The 27,634-nt window shown below is 49.8% G+C and overlaps 1 protein-coding gene across 4 annotated transcripts; it reads left to right on the top strand.

Moving 5' to 3' along the window:
- The first annotated feature begins 555 nt into the window (after positions 1–555).
- Positions 556–26,897, top strand: Slc37a2 (solute carrier family 37 member 2). 4 transcript variants are annotated; one of them, XM_087563284.1, is made up of 19 exons: positions 556–777; positions 14,019–14,100; positions 14,545–14,638; positions 14,752–14,830; positions 16,138–16,273; positions 16,675–16,751; positions 17,654–17,820; positions 18,282–18,319; positions 18,606–18,758; positions 19,019–19,109; positions 20,562–20,624; positions 20,958–21,043; positions 21,643–21,691; positions 21,867–21,940; positions 22,173–22,251; positions 22,376–22,473; positions 22,709–22,773; positions 22,976–23,032; positions 24,454–25,739. In XM_087563284.1, the coding sequence occupies exons 2-18, from the start codon at positions 14,071–14,073 to the stop codon at positions 23,004–23,006; spliced, it is 1,410 nt and encodes a 469-aa protein (XP_087419410.1). In that variant the 5' UTR covers positions 556–777; positions 14,019–14,070; the 3' UTR covers positions 23,007–23,032; positions 24,454–25,739.
- Positions 26,898–27,634: the final 737 nt, after the last annotated feature.

Below are 27,634 nucleotides of genomic sequence, written 5' to 3'. Positions count from 1 at the left end.
TGTGGGTGCTGGAGATTCAAACTCAGGTCCTCATGCTCACAGAGGAAGTGCTCTTACTGAGCCATCTCCTAGACCCTGTACTTAGGGATTTCACTGAGTCATACTACATGATACTCTTGTGTTCCAGCATTTTACACACCATAGCATTTGTGCCTCCTGCCTATTGCCTTTCTTCTTCCTCTAATTCTTTACCCCGACCTTGACTTATTGCCTTTATTTCTGGCAGTAGACCCATTCTGGGTACTGCTGGGTTTTATAACTCTGCTTACCCTCTTTCTGCTTGATACCAGGGCTGACTAGCCAAGCCCATTATCCTCAGTCCTCCACTGTTTGGTGGAGCTCTTGCTGCACCTCCCTGACCTTGCTCTGAATACTGGGCACTCCTAGGAGTTAGGGGTGGGTGGGGTTAGGGCTGAAACCCATTTGCACAGACACATTCCTATTTTATGTACTATTAACAAGTTTACTTTTGAGGCGAATACTTTCCCTTTCCACCCCTCGGTATTTTGCCCTCGGTTTCCTATACAAGAATCTCATCACAGCTTCTTTTTATAGGTGGAAATACACCCTGAAATCATCAATCAAGAGGCAGTCATTTTTATGAGCACGGAAGACCCTTGTAGCTCTTCACTGCCACCTGGCTGCGTGCCTGGAAAGGGGAGATTGCAGTGCTGGCAACATTGTTACAGCAGGCAGAACAGGCTAGTGGAGCTTTAGGAAGGCTCAGGGCAGGCTCAGTAAACTGGAATCTGAGCAGACAGAACCAGAACCAGAGAGGTGAGTTTGGGGATCCCTGAGACACTTCCAGGGCTCCGGAAGAGCGCCCGCACTCTAAGGACAAGTCAATGTGGCAGTCCCACTGCGCTCACTTGCACAGAGCGCCTGATTTGCACTGTGTCAGGGCACAGAAACATTTAGGACAGGTAGCACTGCCGGAGCCCGGACGTTACACCGAGTTGATGACTTGTAAGGGCTGCTGTTTTCAGTTCCCCATCCCCTCGTGGGTAGTGGAAACCGAAAAGCTCAGACAAGAAATAGGAGCCCCAGGAAACTCCAGACTGCCGGTTTCTGACAAGGAGAGAACGTTCAAGAAAATAGATGGCAGTGCATAGAAAACAGTTGCTAGTGAGCGCAAAAAGATAGCTAGGGTTTGCACTCGGTGTGACCTAGAGGGCAGGACGGTCATGTTCAAGGGGCGGGAACTCTGGCCATGGGCCTGCCTGGGGCGGGCCAGCCGGCGGGGCATTTAAATCGCTGCCGACACTGGCCGGGACTCGCGCCGGCTCTGCACCCTCCGTAGTCCCAGCTTCGAGTACGGGCGCCGCAAGATGCGGTCTTCCCTGGCTCCGGGTATCTGGTTCCTCCGCGCCTTCTCTAGGGACAGCTGGTGAGCAGGGCTGGTCAGGGAGGCTGGGGAGGGAGGCTACCAAGACGCGCAGAGACTTGCTCCGGCGGCGGATGTCTCTGCGCGTCCCCGGGGTGGGGGAGGGGGTATTTAGTTCTATCTGGCAGGGCTCCTTCAGTGGCGCAGGCGTGGAAGGTTAGTAACACAGAACTATTAATTCCACTTTAGCCCAGACTTCTGTACAACCCCGGTGAAAAACAGGGTGCCTAGATTCTTCATCCTTTCTGGTTTGCCACCTGTATCTGCAAACACAGGCGCACAGGCGGGTACCTGTAGAGTGCCTCCAAGTCTTATCTGTGTATTAAGGAGATCCGGATTTGCCTGTAGGGAACCGAGGCCAAGAACTGGTAGGATATAAACGGAGCCAGAGAGCTTAGGTCCCCTATTGACTGGATTAGGTAACAAGCCAGAAATCACTGGTTTCGTTAAGCCTGCCTAGGGGGCACCAGTCCAGTCTCAGGGATACCTAGCTTGATCAGATCTCTGGGATCAGAGCTGCAGCCGCTCCAACACTGGGTGGTCACCCTTAAAAGCATGAGCTGGCATTTACAGCATCTGTCCCCTCGACCACAAGGTCACCCTTATGTTGGGAAGAAAAGTTTCAGCCACTCTTACTGAACTTTAGGGGCAGTGTACTCAGTTTGCAAGGGATTGGGAAGGGAGGGTGTTCAAATGTTTTGTTAGTTACCGTCGTTTATAAACTCTAAAACTTAACATAGTTGCTGGCTTCTTTTGAAAAACAGATGACACAGCATTGCCAAATCTAAATTCTCAAACTAAACTAAGGGTCATCTTGAGATTGGGCAGATACTTAGTGATCAATTTGGCCTGGTTTTTAAAAGTGGCATTTTGTTTCTCGCCCTCTCAGGCTAATCATATACAAAATCCTTTAGGTAGTTTATGTGGTCCTTTTAAATTTTGGAACCATGAAACAGTTCTGTGTTTTCTGAAAGATATAAAATGACTTTCAAAAGGGTATAAACATGAGGGTGAGAGAGTGCATTGCCCTCATAATGAAGGAGCTGGAAGACGTCATAATTGGGTAGAAAGAGAACTCAGAGGGGAGTGGAGAGTTCTCGTTTAGTGAAGTGGATGGCAGCAATGGGTGCACAATGTGCTTGCCGGCCCTGACTTTACCTGCCCTGACTTTACATTGAAAAGTGGTTGAGATGATAAGGTTTTATGCTATGTATATTTTACCACAATTTTTAAAATCATAACACAAATAGACTCATTTGTACATTAAGACTCTTGAAGCTATATCACTAGTGGACATATTTTCTATGACCTGTCGATTAGCTACCACTTCAGAGAGCCCAAGGTGCTCAACGTCAAGAAAAACTAAAATCACGATAAATGACAGACTAGATTCAGATTATCTGGAAGGTGCTCTCTCTTCAAAATATCCTTTACTTTATGACTCCATTTCAGGTTCTTTTTTAATCTCTAAGAAAAAAATTTTGATCCACACAGTAAAGATTTAATCCTTAGATTTAATATCATTGTTTACTTATGTCCAGCAAAAGCATTAATTAACCAGGTAGACCATGTTAAATTTGAACTACTGGAAGTTTCCATAAGGAATCTTTAAAAAAAATTTTTTTAAGATGTGTGTGTGTGTTTGTGTGTGTGTGTGTGTCTGTGTGTGTGTGTCTGTGTGTGTGTGTCTGTGTGTGTGTGTTTGTATCCATCTATCCTTTGGCAGTGGAGGCTAGAAGTCAGCCTCAGGTGTCTGCCTTCAGGAGCCATCCATCTTATTTTTTGAGACAGGCAGGGTTTCTCACTGGGACCCAGAATTTACCAGTGAGTTTCACAAAGCTCTCAGTAGCTCCAGCTTGTCTGTGCCTTCCAGGGCCCCGGAGCACAGATGCAACCACCACCACGTCAGGCTTTTAGCGTGGGCGCTGAGGACGAAGCTCAGCTTGTGCAGAGAGCGCTTTGCTCACTGAGCCACTGCCCTGCTCTTTCATAAATAGCCACACGTTGGTTGTTTTTAAATACTCACTTTCCGATTTATTGCCTTGAGATAAGATGCCAAGAAACTGTCTTCACCAGATTTTACCTGCTATAGATTTGGGCAAATCCTTCTTTCTTTACGACTCCTCTCCCCCCTTCCCCTCCAAAATATCATAAGGCTTTTAGATCTGGAAAACTGACTTTCCTCTCCTGTGAGATGGAGAACTCAGAAAAGCACTCCCCTTGGAGTGCTCTATTAGTGTTGGCTCCACACAGGGAGCACCAGTTCCTTCAGAGGGGCCGATATAGTTGATATTAAAAAGACATCCTGGTCTAATACAACACCCAGGCAAGGCCTTGGTTGCATAATCATTTCTAAATATGCTCTTGTTAAAAAAGAAAAGATTCTTATGGACACTTTACAAATAGCCACGTCACCCTGTAGAACAAGAAAACTCACTGGAAGTTTCTGCATTCTGAGGAGTTCAGTTTAAAAAAAACACACACAACGCCTATTAAATTGTCATGGGTTATGGATCACCTAAGAGGAAAGAAAAAGGTCTTCCTTATACTGGCATCCTGAAAATGGAGCGCTATAATAACATTTCAAGTGTACGTGACAGTCACACTCTCACTGCTGTGTGATTACTGATTGGTGCTGCTCCTGCACATCCTGCCTTAGCAATCTCTGGGACAGAAGAGTCTCCCTAACTGTCCACTACTGCGTACTTAGCGTTGTTCAGTGGGACTGTCAGAAGAGTAAGTACTCAGTTCACAGGAATGAAGAAGCACAAGTTCTAGGAAAAACTTTTAGATACAACATACAAAAAAATATGAGATGGGCTGAAGAGATGGCTCATTCATTAAGAGCACTGGCTACTCTTCCAGAGGTCCCAGGATGTATTCTCAGCACCCACATGGCAGCTCACGGCCGACCGCCACTCTCATTCCAGGGGATTTGACACCCTCTGACACCATTGGAACCAGGCATGCAAGTGGTGCACAAACATACATATACACGTAAATGCTCGCACGTAAAATAAAAATAAATGCATCCCTAAAGAAATATGAGACTCATTCACATAATATGCAGAGACTATAAACAATAAAAGAGTAAGTTTAGGGTAGGTCCCTAAGCATCTAATTTGTAGGTGAGGATCAGTGGCCTGGGAAGTTGCTGTATTTCAAATTAAAGAACTAGAGTTGTAACCTAGGTAACATTAGCTGGTAGCTGAAATTACGGCAGACAACACTGCATGTTGCCATGAGACAAAGGAACACCAGGATCAGTGGAAACATGTGGCTAGGCCTGTAATTGTCCGATACTCAGAAAGCTGAGGTACGAGGATCATGAGTTCAAGGCCAACCTGGACAAGTAGGGACCCCCATTTCAAAAATAGAGAATAGAAAAAGGCTGAGCTTGCAGTTTACTGGTAGAGCACTTGCCTAGAACACGCAGGACCCTAGTCTCAATCCCCAGACAGCACAAAAGAAAACAACAACAACAACAACAACATAGACAGAGACAGCTTTCAGAAATCTGTGTACTTTATCATACAGAAATTTCTGAACTATTTACACAAATAATGACATTTTATCTATGTGAGTTTAATGCAGAGAAAACTGCTTTTATGTTCTGATTTCCCAGGGCTGCTAACACTAACTGATGAGCATTGGTTTGCAAAGCCATTCTACTTTTCAGCATTTCCCTTTTTAAAAGGTAGAAGACAAAATCTAGGTGGCTTTCCAGGAACCCTGATCTTCACCTGAGCCCGCCCTGACATGATCTTATCACACTCACTTGCTTTCCAGACTTAACCACTTGCACCTACTACCACGCAAGGCAAATTGCATTACCATCCACAAAACACATCCCACAACCACGCAAGGCAAATGCTCTACCACCAAGCTACAACCTCAGCCCAAAATAGCACATATCAGGAAAAATGACGGCGAATCGTGGTAAAGAACCAGTCACATGCCAACCTCTCAGTACAGAAAGCACACAATATTATTTATTTATTTATTTATTTGGCTTTGTTGCCCTAGGTGTGGAACCCAAGGTCCTGGGTAAGCCAAGCAAGTACTCTGCTACTTAGCTACATGCACAGCCCCGAGTTAGCAAGCTTAGAAGCAGCACTGCACACACGGAGTGTCAAAGGGCCGTGATTCATACATGCACAGTGCCTTTTAGAGGTCAGTTGAATTGATTTTGAAGAAAACTGCCTCCTGTGAGTATGGCTTTGAGCATGAAGTATTAAATAGCGGTAGAAGTAGAAGTCCCTTGGCATGTAAGGAGCATGCGGTAACTGTGACTCTCTCTGTCGTTACCAAGGATCATTACAGACGGATGTCAAACCAATGCACATTTCCTGTGCTAAATAAAATGTAAGCTGAGGTGGAGACAACAGGATAAGGACTTACAGTGTGAAAGGAAGTTAGAAATGAACCCTAGGGACAGCATCAAAATTGACGTGAAGATACCAGTCTTGGACTCTTCACCTGTGAAATACGGGTAACAAGATACCTACTCGTAAGATTGCTGAGGTTTAAACGGAAAACATTTGGATGGGTGCCAGGCTTGTGTTAATCCCCAAGAAGCTTTACTACTGACTGTCACTCTATAAGCGTTCCTTACTACTGTGTACCACGGATTACTAATTTGTCTTTTTTTTTTAAGTGAACCGTTAGTTCCCCCATGGGACATACTGGTAACACGAGACACAGAAAGTGTGCAGTTTGTACAGCATTGTATTGCTGGCAAATGACTGGACTGGAGTTGGATCCAGGTTAATCTGACTCCTAAGCCTTTCGTCTTCCCACTGTACCCCGATGATCATGTGGGTGGAAAATAAGAAATCACCATCATTTGTCATTGTAGACAAACCACTTAGTCTCTCTGAGGCCACATTTCCGCAGGATGGAAGGAAAAGGGAAATACGTTTCTCTCAGGGTATTAGTAAGATTAAATGAAGAGTTTGGTTTTTACATTTACTCAGTTCTTTATATATATGTATATATATATATATATATATGTATATATGTAGATAGATAAACACACACATACATATACATATATATACACACATACATATACATATATATACACACACATACATATACATATATATAAAATTTGGGTTCTTTTTTGTTTTTCAAGACAGGGTTTCTCTGTGCAGACTAGCTGTCCTAGAACTAGCTCTGAGACCAGGCTGACCTCAAACCGACTGCCTCTGCCTCCCTGGTGCATTTGCACCACCTTAGCCCAGCCTGAAAAGAATATTTTTATTTGGAATAGAATTGTATGTCCTTCCCTCCTCACTATCCTCCCTCTAACTCCTCCCAGCTCCCCTCCCTCAAACCCCTCCCTCAAGTTGATAGCCTTTTTATCTTTAAGATACACATGTAAACGAAAGGCTTTTTAAAGCACTTAGGCCTCTGTAGTTGGGATTGGCTAGGCAGCTGAAATAGTTGTTGTAGAAGGGATTCACCCACTGGGAGGAGGCGACCTTGAATCATTAAATCTATCAGTCTTTGTCTGGGTACTGGTTAATTAGAACTCCAGCCAGCAGGAGCAGGGTGTGCCAGAAAGCAGTCCTTGGAGTGGGACTGTGAGCCGGTGGCACCAGGTGTGTGGAGGGTGGCTGTCTGTGGAGTTTCAGCCCAGGAGGTGTTACTCCACGCCCTGTCAAGACCAAGTAGACCACCACTAATTCATGGCACTTCTGTACCACCAAAAATACTCAGGAGGTCCCTAGCCCTAGGTCTGCCTGATTCCTTGCCTTTTGTGCCAATATCTTCATGGGCGTGCCTGGGGGCAGCTGGGACAACGGGGGCATCTTTCCAGAGAGATGACTGTGGCCGATGCTTAAAGGGCTGGGTGAATTTCCCGAGGACTTTTGTGGAGGAGAAAGTCAGGACCTGGAGGAGGGAGCAGGGTGACACAGCAGCTGGATGAGCAGGAATGGGTGTGGAGGGAGCCAGCTTTCACAGGCTGGAGGAGCAGGAGCTTGACTCCCACACTGTGTTTTTCCTGTACCTTAATCTTCCCGTGGAAGCTGGGCAATGCTGACAGACTGATCTCTGTGGTGGAGTTGGTGAGGAAGATAGAGCAGAAAAGTACTCAAACACACATGGAGAGATGCTGTCCGTGTTAGATATTTGTGCACCCGTTGTGTTTATCAGCTCTTATGACAATTTTAGGCAGTGCTTTTTTATTGTAAATATAAAATGGAGGCTTGAGAGGTTAAACAGTTCGCTCAAAAGTCACAGTAAGTTAGCAGAACCAGAAATGAAGGCTCAGCTTCCTTTGGCGTAAAAGTCTGATGTCCTTTTCCCTATTCTGTGGCCAGAGGGCTGGAATCAGATCTGAGTCCAGATGGTTCCTGTCTCTCATCTTATTTTCCTGCTTCCGTTAAAGAGATGCTTGATAAAGCGGCAGAAAGAACTGCTTAAGGGGCCGGAGATATGGCTCAGCAGTTAAGAGCACCGACTGCTTTTCCAGAGGTCCTGAGTTCAATTCCCAGCAACCAAATGGTGTCTCACAACCAGCTGTAATGGGATCCAGTGCCCTCTTCTGGTGTGTCTGAAGACAGCTACAGTGTACTCATTAGGAGAAGAAAAGGAGGAGGAGGAAGAGGAGGAAGAGGAGGGGAGGAGGAGGAGGAGGAGGAGGAGGAGGAGGAGGAGGAGGAGAGAGAAGAAGAAGAAGAAGAAGAAGAAGAAGAAGAAGAAGAAGAAGAAGAAGAAGAAGAAGAAGAAGAAGAAGAAGAAGAAGCAGCAGCAGCAGCTGTTTAAGAAGAGCTGTGGTGAAAGCTGGGGCTGCCCTGTCCTACAGAGGAATGATCCCAAGAATGCTGGAGTCTGATCATCTTCCTGTCACCAGCATGTGACCTAGAGGCCCATCCCCCACATCTTTCTTATTGCAGCTCGAAGCAGCTGGTTTCTGGGTTTCCTCTTTTTCCCCTGGATGTTTCCTCTTTCCCTTCTTAAAGGATGGACCCACGTGACACCCCCCCAGCCCCCACCACGTTGAATGGGTGTCAGCCCAAGCTCTGTGGACTGTCTAGGAGGCAGCAAATGGCTTGGAGTTGTCTGCATAGTTGGTCAGGATCTTTCTTCAGTCAAGCTGTACCAGGACTCACTGAGATTAGAGTTAGACAGTCCCAAAGTAACACTGGCCACAGGGCACAAAAGCTGTCACGAGGGCAATGAGCCGGCCCATAGAGCCCCATGCTTCTTGTTGGGATTCAGTGTTAGATTAGAGAGATTCGTGGACATAAGACTGGGTCCCAAGATCCTTCCCAGAGAAGAAACCACAGGCCAGTAACCACAGGAACTCAGAACTTTCTAGATGATGTTTGTGGCTAAGGTATTACTTATTCATTTATTTATTGGGAAGAGGACTATATATTTGAGAAGAAAGTCAAACCAAATAGGGAAGCCCTGAGAGCTCAGAAAGAATGGATGCACCAGGCTGTAAGCTGCAGCACATTAAGGGTGCAAGTTTTTGGGCTTCAGAAGAGCTGGCCAATAGGGACAGAGCCCTGAAACCAGATTCCACCCCCATCTGATTGTCACTAAGTGATGGTGGGGGAGTTGGGCCTTTAGTTCTGCATGCTCAGGAGACAGTGAGGGTGGGGCAAGGACAAGGTCTCCTAAGGGTCCCAGAAGGCCATCGTCCTACTTCCTTCCCTGAGTAGGACTACAGCTATGTGGCCGTCGCCATATTTATACCTGTGCTCTTCGGAAAACAGCCTTTGTTGAAAAGTATGGAACTTTCACCTCTTAACTAGATGAGCCCTAAGTCATCTATCTCCACTCCTCAGAGCAATAGCTAAGACCCCAGCTAGTGGAAGGAGGATGAGGAGGACAAGGGGACTGGGATTCCACAGGCCTGCTCCCTGCCCCAGTATAGCTTTCTCCTCAGAGGCCTTCCTAGCCTATCCTGTCCCTGCTCACTCTTGAATACTGCAGGCATGACCCAGGACTCTGCCCCTGGGTATCTGTCCTTGGCTGGCCCTTCCCCACTAGGATATCTCCCAGTGTTGGTGGAGGACTTGGTAGAAGGTGACAGTGGTGGCACAGTCCAAATTGATCCCGGTCTGGTTGTTACTGTACCCAGCCCTCTATCCTTTTGAGAACCTGCTGACCCTAGAACCGGCACACCCAGGAACAGGTCACCAGGTCCATTTCTTCAGGGCAAGTGCCAAGGTCACCTGCAGTCACATCCTGATGTTGGTCCTCGAGGCTGTCCCAGGTTGAAGCAGGGGCAGTGGTCAGTGACTGGGAGTGATTAAAGCCCCATTGTCTCTTAAGTCATGGGCAAGGTTATCAGAGAAGCAGTTGTAGAGCAAAGCAAGAGTCAGGTCTCCTCTGACTGAGGAGAGGGGCCTGTTCCCACCTCTCCACAGATCAGAGGCTACTCTTGGGGTCGTGATGGCTTGTTGTGGTATCGATGAGGGTACGTAGGGGTGGTGTTTGTTAATTATCTCTTGCTAGTGTGGGACAGATTGTTCCCTGTTCAAGCCCAGAATCACTCTTAGTGCAAAGTCTTAATGAAGTGATAAAGCTATTATCGAGGTCTTGGGAAAGAATAAGTTGGATTGTCAGCTAATACTTAGGAGATAGCTAGTCCCTCTCTATCTGACTTGGTTATTCAGTAACCAGCATATGGTGGAGGAGGTGGGACTCTAAGAAAGTGCCACCTCTTGCTAACAAAAGAGACTTACAGGGTCATGGGACAGCTGGCCCTGTGTGGAGTAGTCTGGGAACCTTCCCCCACGTGTTCCTTGACCCCTGGACTGGTTGATTGCTCAGTCCAGCTCCACACCAGGGCAGCCGTGTGGCTCTCTAGGTTTTCTCCCTGCTCCTCCTATGGGGCTTCTTGGTTTCTGAGGGAAGGAAGGGCTTGTGAAAAGTGAAACCTGCTGGTCCTGCCCTGCTCAGAGTCCTCAGCTGTGAGCTTGAGTTCCTTGAAGCCTCAGTCTAGCTCCACCCTTAACTTATCCCCCATGGTCCTAGGCCCCTTTGATGACAGCACTGGGGGCCCTTCCCATGCACACCTGATGTGCCCTGAAAGGAGCACTGGCTAGTAGGTAGGAGGCCTGACTCCAACACTGCTGGGGCCCAGCAGTGCTAATGAGCTTAACCCTCAAGAGGCCAGGCAGGAAGCCCCAGAGGAAACCAGTGTCAGCCTAACACCATACAGCCCAGGCTAAAAACCCTGGCTCTCAAGGATCCTGTCTTTCTTGCTAACTTAGGGGTCAGGTTTTTGGTTGGGAGATTGTGATCTAGGTTGGGCAGGCCCCTGCAGGAGGCTGAAAAAAAATCACAGGTCAGAATACTAGTGTGGACTGGCTGACCTGAGGAAGACCTTAGCTACTCAGAGTCACTTTCCTGCATGGTTGCAGGCTCTCTGGCAGCTACCCTACCCTCCCTAAGCAAGGGAAGGAACTAGCATCCCTAGGTCTTTTTGTTCTGGGAGACTTAGGTAGACATCCTTGAGAAGTAGTGAGGAAAGTCTAATGGCCTCCGAATTTCTGCCAGGCAATGAAGTCCTGGAACTCCCCTTCTTCCTGTGCTAATGTGAAACAACAGCCATTTTTAAGTGCCCACTGGGTATCAGGACTGCTGTAAGATCTGTAACAAAACAACTGTCAATACTTCTGTGAACAAGGTGAAAAAGCCCTTCTCAGAGGAGTAAACAGGTTTAGAAAATTAGACTATCTTTTGCCTGACTTACTTGTCTCTACGGACATGAGCTTGAGATATATCTAGGGCATCCTGTGAGGCTGCCGTGTACCTAGAAGTGGCTAGCAGAATAGAAAGGCACAGGGATGGGCACCACCCTGCAGTGAGGAAGCTCACATTGGCCTTCCCCCTGGCTTCACCTGGCTCATAGCCACTCCTAGGAAGGCCTCACCCTCCCAGTGGCTTCTTCTTGTCCTCTTCAAACGATAGCCCAAACTCTACCTCTTGGCACACACAGCCTAGGTCCTACCTCATCTAGCCTCTTTTGCTTCTGTGCTTGGCTCAGTCTCCTCTTCCAGATATCCTAAGCCATGCAGTGTTCTCACACAGGCAGTGTTATTTCATGCCTGTGCCTTCCCTGATGCTTCTTCCCTGGCCCATCTCCCGGCCTGGTTGACTTAGCCATCTCCTGCTTGATTTTGAAACCAATCATATTTCCTGGAACCTTTTCATGACACCACCTCTATCCCTCTGGGTTTGGTGTCCCTCCTGTGCTCCCATGGGACACAAGGCTTCCTGCAGTTACGTCACAGTCGCTCTAATTCTCCCTGTGTGTTTGTTTCCCCTGTGATCTGCAGAAGGCAGGATCTTTCTTCCCCTTTCTCATAAAGGTGGTTTCGAGGGCGAGTCTATTTTTTTTTTTTTTTTGAAAAGCAATGGCATTTCCTACCTACCGTTGGAAGGGCCAGGGCTCTGGATGGAAAGAGCATGGGACAGATAAGGACTAACAGCTGGGAACTCAGGTAGGAGGAAGCCAGGGAAAGGTGGGCTGGACCTGCCTTTCTGGGATGCTTCTGATATGTGGGAGTGAAGCAGTGTGGACATTGGGAGTTGACATGAACGGGAGGGTTCAAACGGCTGGCTTTGCCTTCTTGGTGCCTTCTTGGTTGTTTGCAGCTCATGAGGCCTCTGGCATGTCTGCTGAGGTACAGCCTCTGACTTCTCGGGTAAAATTGGGGTCTTCTGTTGACCAGTCATCACTGCTGTGTTCTCAGGGGATCCTGTGGGACTTAATGTTCTGAAAGGTCTTTCAGAACCAGAAAAGACCTGATAGGTCATGACTGTGGCCACACACACCTGTAGCCCTGGCACCTCTGTGCGGTCAGCCAAGATAAGTGGTCACACAAACCAAGCTTTGTGGCACTTATAGGTACCCAAGGATGAGAGTGACATAGGTGGGGGGTGGGGCCGATGCTACCATCCATGTGCACTTGAAGAAGCCAGAAGCAGAAAGGGCTTACCTGGTGAGTGGAATTTGTCACTCAAATCTGCCTGCTTTCCCCTGGATTAAGCAACATCCCAGTTAACTATAAGGCTGCAGATTCCTTCCATCTATTGCTTTTTGCCTAGGTTAGCTGTGTATTCTCTCTAAAGTTTCTCAGAATATTCTAGAAATCCCTGAACTAGGAATAAGCTAAATGGCAGCTGGTAGGCCTGGGAAACTTTGGTGTCACCAAGCTTTTTAATATCAGTCTTTGAGACAGGCAGGCATCTGGGGTAGCCTTGGCTTCCTTGAAGTCCCTATAAGACTTGTGTGAGTCACATAGATGCCTGGGAACAAGTAGCCAAAGAGGTACTTTGAGATTGGGTCTCATTGTGTAGTCCAGGCTGGCCTCAGACTCCCAGTCCTCCTGCCTTAGCCTACTGGATTCTGGGACAACGGGTTTGTACAACCATCCAAGGTTAAGAATGAAGAATACAGGGCAGAGAATAGAACAGATGCCCAGGTAGGAAACTTAAGTCCAGGGTGAACTGAGACAGTGTTTGGCAGCTCAACTCGATTCAGGCTCTGCAGAAACACCTTCTATTTCACAAGAGGTGGCCTGCATTGCTTAATTATATGCTTGGGGGAAGTGAGTTTGGAGTTTGGAGGCAGATTACCATACAGGGCAGGGCAAGCATCCAATATCTGCCTTAGGTTCATGAAGCCAAGAGAGATGAGCGCTGCAGAGTCTGTTCATCCTTCTCCTCTACCCTGTTCTTTAATGAGCAGAGGCATTGAGCCTTTTACTGTCTAACATTTTCTTTCAGGCTGGTCTGTTTGCCGATGGGTTGAAACCCAGGGCTTCAAGCATACTAAACCTGTATTCTGCCTCTGAGCTATACTCTTCAGTCAGTCCCATTCTGAGATCTATTTTCCATATACCTCCTGGTTCCTGGTTGCTGCTTCAGCTCAGCTGATGCCTTGCTGTGGAAACAGTGACTCATCAGGGTGCTATAGGATTCTCCCCAGACCCTTGGGTGGAAGTGGGCACGCTGCTGTGGAAACTTTGAGAGACTCCTCATTAGACTGCTCTTTCCATCTTGCTGGCACATGGGATGAGCAGGAGGGCAAGGGAGTGAACATGGGATATGTGAGCCTCGGAGGAAATCATGATCTTTCTGTCCAGTGGAATCGACTAGCCAGGGACCCAAAGGGAGAGGACTCAGGTTTTGTCACCAGCTGTCTCAGCTGAGTCATCTCTTCCTATCGTCTGGACCTAGTCTGCTGTCGTCTAAGCACAAGGCGAATATGGCTCTCACTCTGCAGACAGACCCCTCTCTCCTTTATTTCCACCCCATGCCCATCATTTCTGACATTTAGGAAACGATTTTAACTCTCTGTGGCCATACCTGTTCTACACAAACAGACAGCATTGCCTCAGGGAAGCCCTAGAGGGGCTAAGAGGTTGGAAAGATGGTGGCAGGAGGGGTGTGTGTGTGTGTGTGTGTGTGTGTGTGTGTGTGTGTGTGTGTGTGTTTCTGTGTGTGTGAACAGGGGCCCTTTGCTCCCAGACACTCCTGGCCTCTGCCGCAGGAACTTGTGTCTAGAGGAGAGCCTAAAGGCAAAATGTTGGTGGTTGCCTTGGCCTTGAGGACGCTGTGGCTGGGCTTCTAAAGACAGGGATGCTCCTATCTCCTCCAGGTTCCGTGGCTTCATCCTGCTGCTCACCTTCCTCATCTATGTCTGTTATCACATGTCCAGAAAGCCCATCAGCATCATTAAGGTGAGGCTGGTTGGTAAGGAAGAATGTGGGACAGCTTGGGCCTAGCAGTGTGCTGCACTTGCATGCTCTAGGCCTCAGACAATCCCCTCCCAATCTACTTTACCCTGGTCACTAGGCCTGACCCTTCCACCCGGCAGACACCCATGTCAGTGGCTCTTTCCTACAACCTTCCTACATGTTCCATTTCCATCCACCTCCCAGACAGCACCGTGGGTGGGTGTGGGTGAGTTAAGGAGGCAGGAGGTCCAGGCTCTGTGGATTCCATTCGTGGCTATTGGATGGTTACCTATCCCTGTTGGAGGAGCTACTGGCAGGAAGGAGCATGGACTGTGGTGGGAAGCAGCGGTGTTTATGACTGAGTAGCAGGTTTCTTGCTTCTCTCTGGGCCAAGTGGGTTTCTGGGCATGGTATGACCCTTGACCCATGTATGCCATTGCCTCCCAGAGCCGCTTGCACCAGAACTGCTCAGATATTGTCAGACCCATTAATGACACCCACGATCTCAACGATACCACCTGGTGCAGCTGGAGTCCGTTCGGTAAGAACAGGGCACATGGCCTCCTGTACTCCCTAATCCCCCCTTGGAAGTGAAAGGGACCTTTCTGCAGAGCAGACACTCAGCCAGGTTTCTTCATTCCCATCTGCTTTCAGACAAGGATGACTACAAGGAGCTACTGGGAGCTGTGGACAATGCCTTCCTAGTGGCTTATGCCATTGGCATGTTTATTAGGTAAGAGAAAGGGAGACCCCATGCCCGTTGGGGGTGCCAGGGGTGGGTGGGTTCTTCATAGCTGCTGTTTCTCTGTTTCTCCTCACTCGGGCTTCAGACTAATGTGAGAGAGCTGAAAGTGCCTCCGAGCAGGTCTGAGGCCAAGGCCCCACCCAGGCTATCAGCCCATGGCCAGCCTCTGTCCCTCTCTGTGGTCACCACGCTGTTCCTCCACCTGCTGCTGCTGGACTGCTATCAGGAGCTCTTTCCTATGTAGCTTCCTGGATGCTCCACTTAGGGAAGTGTTGGCAGGTGTGACCAGGGTTCCCTAAGCACAGCCCTGGACAAGTAGATTCCCAAGGAGAAGCTTACCCAGGGCTGTCTAAACTATACAACAGTGTGGGTCTCACCTAGCAAACTTGGCGCTTGCTGCCAGCAATCCTCTGATGGACAAGGCAGGGTGTGGCCTTCAGGGAGTTCACAGCGTAGTAGAAGGACCCTCAGCTAGCAGCTAATTGAAAATCGTTGAAGTGTCGGGTAGTCATATAGTGCAAGCTTGGGATGAAGACAAGGAGTTAAGGAAGGCTCTGGAGGAGGTGAGCCTTGAAATGTGTAGGGAACGTCATGGCATGCAGGCGGAACCTCTCACAGGGTTACCAGAGGGGTACAGAAGCAACAGCCGGAGACAGGGCTTAAGGATAAGGTCATTTACAGAGGGCCTGCCCCAGGATGTGGAATGGGAGAACCATGGGAGGAGTTGAGCCAGGCGTGAGGGAGAAGCTGAGGTAGGCTTGTGGCAGACAAGGAAGGTTACAAGCTAGCATGACTGCTGCCTAAGCTGCTGAACTTGAGGACAGGTGGTGTTTCAGAGGCTCCCACGACTAAAGGAGGGAGAATTTAGAATTTAGAGTGTCGAGTTTTTTTTAACGAAAGTTAGGGACAGCCAAGAAAAGGTATCCTGAAGGTAATCTGAATATGACCCTGAAGCATGAAGGGACACATGGGGCCCAAACACATGCAGGAGGGGATATTTCACGAATCACGGTAGGTAGAACCATCAAGTTGATGAAAGAGACTGTGCTGGTAGGAAACACGTGACATGGAGCGGTCAGCCAGCAAGGAGGGACACGGGCAACAGAATTGTCAGAGTCGTGTCAAATAAAGCAGACGATCCCTGGAAGGGAGGACCAGAGTCATCCTTGGAATGCAGAAGGACACAGATCAGCCCTGGTCACCATGCCGCAGTGGCTTCAGTAATATGGGAGAGGGAGGTGGTAGACTGGATATAGAGCTCCGTTAACCTGGAGTTCACCCATCTTTCTCTCCAGTGGAATCTTTGGGGAGCGGCTGCCCCTGCGTTACTACCTCTCAGCTGGAATGGTGCTCAGTGGCCTATTCACCTCCCTCTTCGGCCTGGGATACTTCTGGAATATCCACATGCTCTGGTACTTCGTGCTCATCCAGGTATGAGTCTGCACAGCACTTGGGCCTTTGTTCCCCTCAAAGAGAGGTCCTTCTGGATCCCTGGCCATCCCCAGGTCAGAGCAAACAGAGACTTGGTCTCCTTTTTCTAGTCCCTTCTGTCACCATGCTCTGGACCCTGTTCCAACCCCGCAAAGTCTCAAGTGACTGGCTCAGTGAGCCTGTCGTGGGCACTACACTGAATCTGCTTGAGACGCATGAGAAGTCAGGTCTCAGCTCACATGATCTTGAGCTAGGAGAAGCCAGCTCATGTGACATTGTGTGTGGACATGCAAGTGAGGGAAAGGCATGGTTCAGTGCAGGGTGTGTGGAGGGCTCCACATCATTGAACCAGCTCTACCCAAGGTGCTTGAGCTAACTCTCACCCTCCCTCTCTTCTACAGATCTGCAATGGCCTTGTTCAGACTACGGGCTGGCCGTCTGTGGTGACCTGTGTTGGCAACTGGTTTGGGAAGGGAAAGTGAGTGAGATGAGGGAGTGCAATCAACCCTGGTGGGGGTGGGGCACGGGGTGATGGGGGTTCTGGAGCACTTCGGGGGTCGGGGGGAATTAGAAAATGTGTCTTCTTGCTAGGTCTCACCCACTGAGAAGTACCGTCTCTGAGACTAAAGGGCAGTGCTATTTCTCTGTCTTTAGGATTTAGCCCACAGAGCAGGCAGCCTTAGTTATAATTCCTATAACAGGTGAATTTCCATTTTTGATTGAAGATAAAAGGCTCCACCACGCTGTTTTCTCAGACTGGCTTCTGCGTTAGCTCGCTTCAGTTTCTCACCCTCCGCACGGACAGACAGAGCTGTTCCACTGTTTGCTCTGGGAGTGGGGGGGTTGCTGGCTTTTGTTTTTTGTTTCCAGTATGCCTGGCATCTCCCCACTAGATGCCAGTAGCAAAACACGCAGCCAGTTATGGCCATTGAACATCTCCGATGTTTCCAGATGTCCCCTGAGGGGCAGAATCACCCCCCAGTTGAAGACGACTGTTTTAGAGTGATACTGATTGGGGTCAAAGAGAAGGATGGACGGTTCACAGTTTCCCTGTAATCAGAGTTCCCATCTATGCTGGTCCTAGGGCCTGCTAAAGCAATGGGTCCCCAGGCAAGGCTATCACCTGCACTATCTGGGGACTCAGAATATCAGTTGTGTGTACATCCCAAAGGCAAGAGGTAGCCTTTTGAGCGTAGCTGGGCCGGTCATTTTTTCAGCATAAAATTAACTTTATCGCTCAAAGCTAATTTAAAATAAGGTTCAATCAATGAAAAACGTACACACTTCACTTATATTTTTGTGGGTTTTTTTCTACTTATTATTGTACTTCTTCACTTTACATCCTTACTCACTGCCCCCCTTCCCTTCCCTTCTCTTCAGGCGGGGATTCATCATGGGCATCTGGAACTCCCACACATCTGTGGGCAATATTCTGGGCTCCCTGATCGCTGGAGTCTGGGTGAACCAGCACTGGGGATTGTCATTCATCGTGCCTGGCATTATCACTGCTGTCATGGGCGTCATCACCTTCCTCTTTCTTATTGAGTGTGAGTGGACCCCTCCCACCCCCACGATGTAAGGTATGTTCATGGGACGAAGCAGCTGGATATTCCAGCAAAGCCGCTCAGGGCATCAGATGACCCTGACACTGTCTTTCCATCTGTAAAGGGACAGCAGTGCTTGCTCCGTAGGATTTCTGAAGGCGTAAGAGGGACAATGTAGCGTCGACGTTTTGTCTGTTAGCCTGTGCTCTGCCGTAGGGCTGTGTAGACAGCTACTGGCTTTTCCCCATTCTCTGACAGCCTTGAGTTAGCAAGGTCAGGTGTTACAACTACTAGTCCAAGAAGCAGTTATGACAGTTTCTACAAGAGGCAGGTAGGCCTAGACAACCTGCTCCCATAATGCTGGGGGTCACATGGGACTTGTAGGGCTCACTCTCCACTGTAGAGCGAGGGTCTGCGTACTGACAACCTTTCTCAGAAAGGCACTTCTCTATCCTCTCCCCCAGACCCAGAAGATGTGGACTGCACCCCTCCCCAGCACCATGTGAGTCTGACACCCCAGCCCAGCCCTGTCTCCTCCCCACATCGCAGGAACTGGCCATGGGAGGGCCCAGGGTTGGAGGAGAGAGCTGTGGTCTAGTGACGTCACAGAACCAGTTTTGGGCTCTTAGGCTAAATGCCCCACAACCTAATGTGCCTGCCTGCCCAAGAGAGAAGCGTCCACCTTCTCCAGGATGAGCACCCCCTACCTCTCAACGGGGCTGTCTTCCCCATTAGGGAAGGTGGGTACATGGCCCTGCCCACAAGGAGGGGTCGTCTTCTTTCCTCAGGATGACCTGGAGAAGGAACGGGACAACCCTGAGGATCCTGTGAACAGTCCCTACAGCAGCAGGGAAAGTAGTGTGGACATTGCAGCCAGTTCCTCCAAGGAGCAGGGCCCTGAGCCTGAAGCCATCAGTTTCCTGGGAGCACTCAAAATCCCGGTGAGATGTTTGTGAAAGGAAGGGAGGACAGTCTCTCTGGTGTTTTTATTAGACATGAGGGGGTGGGGGGGCTGCATGAGAAGGGCAGTATGACATGCAGCCTTAGGCACACTGCTGCCGTTAGGATGGGGGTGTAGATTTGAGGTTGCTCTGTGTGGGAATGATGCTAGGCATGGGGTGGTGCTGGCCACCTGGAGGGCCTCCACTAGACTGGGCATCTCTTGAGCCCCTTTCCATTGTGTCTCTCTTGTGCTCCCCAGGGTGTGATAGAGTTCTCTCTATGTCTGCTCTTCGCCAAGTTGGTCAGCTACACCTTTCTCTACTGGCTGCCCTTGTACATCTTCAACGTGGGTAAGTCCCAGGAGAAGAGGAGCTGAGCAAAAAGGGTCTCGGAGGAGGCCAAGGCCACTTCTGGTGCCGGGAGATAGCATACTTGGGTTTCACTCCAGTACACAGGCAAGGCTGAGCCCATGCATGTCTCCAGCCACCTACCCTCTCGGAGCTGGGTTGGGCCTCAGGGGCAAAAGCTCTGTCCTGCAATCCTCTTTTCCCTAGCCTGAGTGTGGGCTACTTGGCTCAAAGGTAGGTGGAGGTCTGCCTCAAACACCTCCAACTCAAAGAAGAGGCTGTGTGAGCTTTCCCGCTCCATGGACTCCATGGACTCCATGGCTCTTCTTCCAAGGACCACTATGGGAGCGATGTGTTTGTACTGTGGTCTTCTGGGCTACACTGAGGGAGCTGCCCCAAAGCTACTCTCCACTGCCCCTGTCCAAGGATGCAAAGGTGAAAGAAGATCACTGCTATGGGCTGTTTGATTTCCACCTGCTCAGAGTCTCTGGTTTGCCATTGATGGGGTGACATACCAAAAAGCAATGTGCTCTACTCTGCTGGCCCCGGATTCAGAGCCACACCCTTTACCTAAGACCTTTAGCCCAGAGATGCTTTACGCCTTCCCAGCTGTGGGAAAAGACAGCGACTGTACACACACACACACACACACACACACACACACACACACACACACACACCACACACACACACACACACACACACCACACACACACACACACACACACACACACACACACACACACACACACACACACACACGCACTCTGAATGGGAGACCAGGAAACCATGGGGACCAGTCATGGTCAGATCTCAAGCTGTAGCTTGACCTACAGCTCTACACGAGGGACCCTCTCTCTGAGGGTGCTGCCACAGTTTTGCAGACGTTGCGTTGCGAATCTGTTTTGTGGCTTTGCTGATGACTTCAGAGTATGAGTCAGCTTTGAGGGTGGAGTAACAAGTCAAGATTCTAGATGTTCCCCTTTTCTAAACCCAGAGCCCCCATCTTCCTATAGGTCTCTTCCTGTGGCCGTGAGCATTAATACAGACCTACGGTGGCCTGCCTAGGAAGAGCCCCCCATGGAGCTTGCTTCTAAGTCAGGAGTGGATCAAAGAGAGAGCTGGGCCCACGCCCAGTCAGAGCTGTTATACTCCAGGAGAAAGAACTGAAGATGCTCTCATGAGCCAAGTACCAGGCTTGCAGGAGAGGCCTTGCTGTGAAGGTCTAGGTCATCCTTCAGGGAAAGAGAGCAGTGTAGGACTTGTCCCTGAGAGGGTGTGTGTCAAGCTGCTGCAAACCCACCTGGTGGCCCTAGCCAATCACTTGGCCATGGAGCCTCAGCCTTTTCCTCAGACAGGAGTGATGTGTCACAGGAACTCTAACAGCTGTTTCATTCAGGAGCATCGTTCCAAACCTCCCTGAGTGTCTGATTATGTTTTTTCTGTTTTCCAAAGCTCACTTTAGTGCCAAGGAGGCTGGGGACCTATCCACGCTCTTTGATGTTGGTGGCATCATAGGTGAGGCCCTGTCCTTTTGTCCTGGCACTCTGTCTTTCTGTTTGCTTCTATGCAGAGGGACAGAATGAAGGGACAGCTGGCCATGATCTGGGCAGAGCGGAAAAGCCTCCTAGTGTATTCTCTTTCCTGTTCCTGCTAGACTGGGTGGGCCTAAGAAAAATGACCAGTGAGCTCTGGTTTCTCGGCATGATGGGAATAGGGGAAGACTACAGAGGGAGGTGCTGATTCCTAAGGCCAGCCAGCACTGGGCAGGGTGTTGGGACAAACCTGGGTAGCAGATGAGGAACAGCACAGTAGTGTCAGGGACAGCGTGTGAGTGAGCATGTGTTTCAGGTGGCATCATGGCAGGGCTCATCAGCGACTACACCAATGGCAGGGCCACCACTTGCTGTGTCATGCTGATCTTGGCTGCTCCCATGGTGCGTACGGTCTCAGCATGCACACGCTCGGGGTCGGGTGTCTAGGCCTCACACCTGTGTATCCATATTCATATTTGCATGCATAGCTATGCCTTTGTTCATGTGTGCATGTGTATTCCTGGGCACATGTAGAGGAGGAAAAGCGAGAGTCGGCAGAGGACCAGGCTCTGTGAAAAGAGACCAGGGTCAATAATTGCAGGATGGGATTAGTGATTATCTAACCTTGGTGGAGAAGAGGGACACCAGCTGCGGCAGGTTTTGGCCAAGGAACAGTGAGATTGAGAAGATGTTTGGGGGAGGGGAAATCATAGAGCCATACATGGTGGTACATGCCTGTAATCCCAGTACTTGGGAGGTAGAGGCAGGGGGGAATCGGGAGTTCAAGGTCTTCCTCAGCTACAGAGTGAGTTCCGGGAACCCCTGTGTTACATGATACTTGTTTCAAAACGAGAAGATTGGGATAAAAAGGAAATTAGAGATTACCATAGTTACACCATCCGTTTTGAGGATGTACAAGGCAGGAAAAACAAGTGATGTGCAGAATGGCAGAGCGGGCAGGGGTTAGTCCAGCAAGAGGAAACATGTCCTTCTTCCTTCAGATGTTCCTGTACAACTACATTGGCCAGAATGGGATAACCAGCTCCATAGGTGAGGAGGTGGTGTGAATCCCACTCGGTCACTAGCGAGCCTCTGCCTGGGGAACTCCTCGATGTGGGTGGGTGTGGAGTCAAGGGCAAGGACGTCGCTTGCTCTGGACTTGGGGCTGCGGGGGGCTGCACACGGCCCCTCATCTCTCATAACACCATCTCTGCTGTCTTCGCAGTGATGCTGATTATCTGTGGGGTCCTGGTCAATGGCCCTTATGCACTCATCACCACAGCTGTCTCTGCTGACCTGGTGAGTGAGCCACACGTGGGCACCAGGCTGGGCTGAGGGTGGGCCAGGGGCTCTGTCTACAGAGACATTTCCCCTTCTCCCGTTCCCATCTGTTGTCCTGCAGAACCTCCTCGGGCTCTTTCCTTTCAACCTCAGGGCCCCTCCCCACACCCGAGTCATCTTTCTCCCAGCACCATTCTTCCCAAGCGGTTCTGCTTAGCTTGAGCTGCCCCACTCCACTCTGTCTCCCCAGGGCACACACGAGAGCCTGAAGGGCAACGCCAAGGCCCTCTCCACTGTCACGGCCATCATTGACGGCACCGGCTCCATAGGTTTGTCACTGTTTGGACTCCCAACAGCTGGACACCGGCCTTGTTACGGGTGCACCCCCAGGCGTGCTGCCCAGGGTGGCTGGGGAAGGTGCGTATATTGCTTTCATGAAACTGTTCTGTACAGGTGCGGCTCTGGGGCCCCTGCTGGCCGGGCTCATCTCCCCCACAGGCTGGAACAATGTGTTCTACATGCTCATCTCTGCCGACATCTTGGCTTGCTTGGTAAGCAGTCTTGGGCTACAAAGAGATCAGTTAGGGAATGCTTTGTGTGTGCAGTCCGGAACTCCAGTATAAAACACTGGGGCTTCTGGGATGGTAGGAATGGCAGTTGCCCTTTGCTCAGAATTACTTTCTCCTGTATGGAAGTTCATTTAATTTCTCAGCCACCGTCCCATGGGCCAGCTGACCTGGAAGCTCAGTGTCTCCTCTTCTCTTTCTACCCCGAATCCCCCCACAGCTCCTCTGCAGGTTGGTGTACAAAGAGATCCTGGCCTGGAAGACGGCCCGCAGCAGAAACAGTGGGTGAGTTTTCTAGCAGTGGAGGCCATACTCCTAATCTCACTTCTAGGACTCAACCCAGGGCTCAGTTACTCTATACTCAGTCTGTGCTGGGCCACTGTGGGCCTCAGGAACCCTGAAGCAGCCACCCTCGATGTGCTGTTGGACCCCCATCCCTCTCCAGAACTACTAACCTTGCCTCTGTTGTCCCCGTGTGTCTCCATAGCTCTAGTCTGGCCCTAACCCACCCGCGATAGTATTTTCCTCAAGTCCCATGACTTTTGTGAGTATTTCCTTCAAGTATGACTGTGGATGTGGGCTGCCTGGAAATCCTCTCCTCTCCTGCATATGATTTTTCCCTCCTGCCATCCAGCTTTTTCTCTGTTTCCTTGGGAGCCACACCTGGAGATTCAAGCTAGTCAGAGCATGGTGCTTGGGAACTGTTTCTCAGGGGATCCGAGACGCTGCAAAGGGCTTGGGATACACCTGTGAGGCAGAGGGGCCAGAGACCCAGAACCTTTTCTTCTCTGATCTGAGGCTGAGCTGCAGACGCCTCCTAAATGTCAGAAATCATCTGACCCCTCTGCCTGGACTGTGTAGAAAAGGGCGACGACCAATCAAAGCCTCTGGAACAAATTGCCAACAGTGCTTAGTCCGGTGTGGTTTCTGCCTGGTGCCCAGAGGTGGTGGGTGTGGAAGTCACAGAGGTCAGTGGCTGAGTCAGAGGCTGAGGTGCTGGTGACTGGGCGACTGTCCCTAGGACCTTGCTGGCTCTTCTGGCAGAAGTATCTTACTAAGCAAAGGAGCTGGCACAGCCCGGACCTGGGCCGGATGGTAAATGAAGAACCCCCCAGCCCCTGGGGTCATGGTAAACCCACACAGCATCTGGGGAAGCACTTCCACTTTAAGAAGGCATCATACAAGGAGAAAACTTGAAAGCAGGAAGCAGTGGTGCACACGGAGGCATTCACAGAGTCTGCCCTGCCCTTCCCTTCCCTGCTCTGGAGGAAGGGCAGGAGCAGGGAACTGGACAGCATTAAGTTTTCTCCTTTCACCAACATTCTCTGGGCTAGGCTTGAAGGGGAGCCAGGGGGAGATAGAAAAGCAGAAAGGGAGAAAAGTGTGTAGAGAGCTGGATTGAAGGCCAGGCTCACCTCAACTGTATCGCTCACTTCTCGGCCACCTTGAGGGGCAGGTATTCTCATGAAGTGAGGAGACAGTCCTAGCAGGACCCAAAACAGAACCCAGGTTTGGGGCGGCCTGTCTTCCTGGGCACTGCAGCCCTCCCAGGCTGGTTCTTCCTGGAAGGCCCATTAAGAAAGGGATAGTGATTTACTGGAGCAGGGAGAGCTCTAGGCTGAGAACCTCGAGTCCCTGGAGGTTCTTGGTTTCTCTGTACACTCACCTCTGTCTAAGACCTTGGCAAACGCCTGAGTCTCTGCATCGTTGAACATAATGGGGATGTTTCCCTCAGATGCCTGCTAGGGTTGGTCTGAGGCACAGAGAAAATGAGATAGGGAGTGAGGCTCTTTGGGAAGTGGCCAAATGTGGCCGAAACAGTTTGTTTCCCATATTATTCTGACTTGTTAGCGCCTGCCCAACAAGTAAAGGGGAAGCCTAATTATGGACAGTAGACATGAAAGGCAGGCGCTTATTAAGTCATGGCTTACTTTCTCTTCCATCCCCCCTCCCCTGTTCACGCAGGTACAAACAAATCTGAGGCCTTGATTGGAAGAACAGTATAGGCCATCCCTGCCGGGCACCCAATGTGCTTCTTATGAGCAAGAGAATGGAAACTTCTGTCACAGTGTCACAGCGTGAGGCAAAGCCTCCTGATCTGACCGGTCCAGCCCAAAGCTACACTGCCACTAAGGAAGGGTACCGAAAACTCTACGGGAAGGGACTGCTGAGCGCCAAGCATGGGAAAATGGCAAACCGAGCTGAAAGCAGAAAGGAAGGGCACATTCAGACTCTTGCTTGTCTGGATTCCGAGCGGGAGCAAGGCCTGGAAAAGGTGCATCTCTCCGTCCCATGTTAACTTATAACCTCAGTAATCACCCTGTACCAGTGAGGGATTTCACCTGGCTTCCAGGGTGCCAGGCCTCTCTCTCGTCTCTGTCCATGAATTACCCTTCTTCCTGTATTTCCCCGAGGAGGACCCTCTTGATCTACCCTCCACGTGATCCTGTTGGAACTCAGCCTCTTAGAAGCATTAGCATTGGCCTTGCAGAGCAAGGCTTGGGTGGGGTGAGGGAGCTGTCATGAGGACTGAAGTGGAGGGGCTCGCTCTCGGCTCCTGACCATGGCCACTCTCGGAGTCCAGTACCTCCCTTGCCTCACCCTGAAGACACCTCAGTGGATGAAGACATTGGGGTCAGTGCTCTGAAAGCTAAGGGGTGTTGTGCACAATGGCAACTACCAATGCGTATTAAGTGCTGGATGCTCCCGTCCTGGCAGCGCTCCTGTAAGAACGAACAGGAAGTGGCTGTGGACCGGCCTTAACCCTGAGCACAGGTGCCAGGTTTAGCAAGAAATGAAGATCCTAGTAACTGGTACTGAGCAGCCGCTCAGAGCCATCTCGTGCCCACCTCCCGCCTGGCGTTCTGATGCACGCACCTTCCACTCTTGAGCCCTGGCTCACGACATGCCAGGCCGACTCCCGGCATTTCCGCCTGACCTCTAAGCTGCCCATCAGCACCAACACAGACGTCCTTTGCCAACTGTGCCTCTGTTTATCTGTGGCAAGGCCTAGCAGAGCAGCAGCCCTGGGGCTCCTGAAGCACTGTCACATGAACAACAAAGATTGGTGATCTGGGACTGTGACAGCTGGCATTCCCAGAGGGCATTAGCCATGACATTGATAACACCTGCAATACAGCAGGACTCTAGACCCCCATACAAAATACATCCACTGCATCGTCCACTGAGACGTCGCGTCGGTCAGTGTGGGAGCTGGACACTCTGGCCTCAACAATAAAATATAAAGCTCACCTGCCTGATCGTCACTTTGGTTCTGCAGGAAGCAGTTATTCGGGAACCCCTTCTACTCAGGACCTGGTATAGGGCAGGGGCTGACACATGGCAGTCTGCTCAGTACCTGACATTATGTGGAAAGGACAGGCTTTAAGGCAAAGCTGTGTTACTTCTGTAGGCCACTAGATGGTGATAGCATCCCATGGTAGAGTCCACGGTAGGCAGGCGTTGGAGTTCCTTTGCAGAGAAGGAGGACTGCTTTCCTGTCTCCCCAGATTCCTCCCTACCACCCTCTTGAGGTCAGTGTGGAAGGAGTGGTTCTTGGGGGTTCTCTCCATCCCAGTGCCATTATGTACCACATTCTTCCTGTTTCTTCATCTAGAACTAGGGTATAGCATTGCTCGAGGCATAGGATCGGTGTGAAGGGAGATCGGTGTGAAGTGTTAGTCACACTTGCTGCTCTTGTCTCCTTAGCAGATAAGTCAGAATATGAAAATAGAAAGAACACAAGCCAAAAGAACACAGTGACCTCAGTTGAGGGCTACCTCATCAGTCCAGACCTGATGCAACAGGGCTGGTGGATAAGGGCTGGTAGGGGCAATCCTGGTGGCTTCAGATGTGATAGCATCTGAAGGAAGAATTCATGGGCCTTGGATGATCAATATGACAAGGCAGTGAGAATTGGAAGACAGAAGTGGCTAATATAAATCTTGTCATGCTATCCTATGCTAGGGTAAGGACCAGCGCATGAACAAACAAACACATGTACTCCAGACAGGCAAGAGAGCCATTAGAAAACTTCAGAAGATTTGTGGGAGCCCAGAGCCAGGTCTCAAAAATGAGGGCTTAGGCTGTAGGTGAAAGAGAGACAAAAATCCCAAAGGTTGAAGGACCCCGCCCTCCCATGTACCGTTTTGCACTCACTCCACACAGGCTGCACACAGGCCAGCTCTGTACCAATCCCCCCAACCTCCCAGCTCTGCGCACATTTTGCTCACCAGAGGCCCGGTACCTGTCTTCTCTCAGGCCTCTGCACTCACTCGGGGCTAATGCAGGAACATTATGTTAATTAGTTATTCATTTAATTTAACTTCACATTTGGTCTCAATTAAGCTTAAAATGTTCTTCCTTATAGATGCTACAATAGCACGTGTAATTAAAAGGCAATAACTCTTTGTGTTTCTCCTTTAGAGATCCATTGGGAGGCTGGTCTAGTGTGTGTGAGGAGGGGCAGGTACGGAGGAGTAAGGGAAAGAAAGAGCTGCTCATAGAGCTGAGAATTTTGAGGCTTCACTGAAGGTGTGAGGAGGAACCTAAATATGGGTCCAGACTGAGGGTGGGGAGGGCTGCCTTAGGGAGCCCTGAGACCTAGACAAAGCGGCAGACCTTGTCCACGAGGCTATGGGAGTGAGGGAGGTTTCGAGTATGGAAGGAAGGCATCCTTACAGCTGGGAAATGGGGCCCTTTATTCAGTAGCAGGTGTAATGCCCCCACCCAGAATGTCTACACCCTAATTCTTAGAACCCATAAATACATTTATACATGATAAACGAGACTTCAGGTCCTTGCCCAGTATAACCACAAGGCTCTCACTAATGACAGTGAGGTACGGGTGGAAGAGATTGGAAGACGTTACACTGCTGGTTTTTGAGTACAGAAAGGACTCACCAACCCTGGGATGTGAGTGACTTCTAGAAGCTGAAAAAAAAAAAAAAGCAAATAGATTTTCCCCTAGAATTTCTCCTGCTGTATTGTCCTTAGTCCTGTGAGGCAGTGAGATGATACAAGTGCATTGTTCTAAGCTACATGAAGTGTTCATGTGTTAAAGCAAAGCAGGACTTTGCTTTAGCAAAGCAATAGGAAACTAATAGGCATCATCAGGGCAAAACAGGACATGAGCAACTTACAGTCA

This window comes from Rattus norvegicus, chromosome 8 (genome assembly GCF_021556685.1).
Source record: "Rattus norvegicus strain SHRSP/BbbUtx chromosome 8, alternate assembly SHRSP_T2T, whole genome shotgun sequence".
In the NCBI taxonomy this organism is placed as follows: domain Eukaryota; kingdom Metazoa; phylum Chordata; class Mammalia; order Rodentia; family Muridae; genus Rattus; species Rattus norvegicus.
The sequence above is the reverse complement of the archived record's forward strand: the minus strand, read 5'-3'. Positions and strand labels throughout refer to the sequence as shown.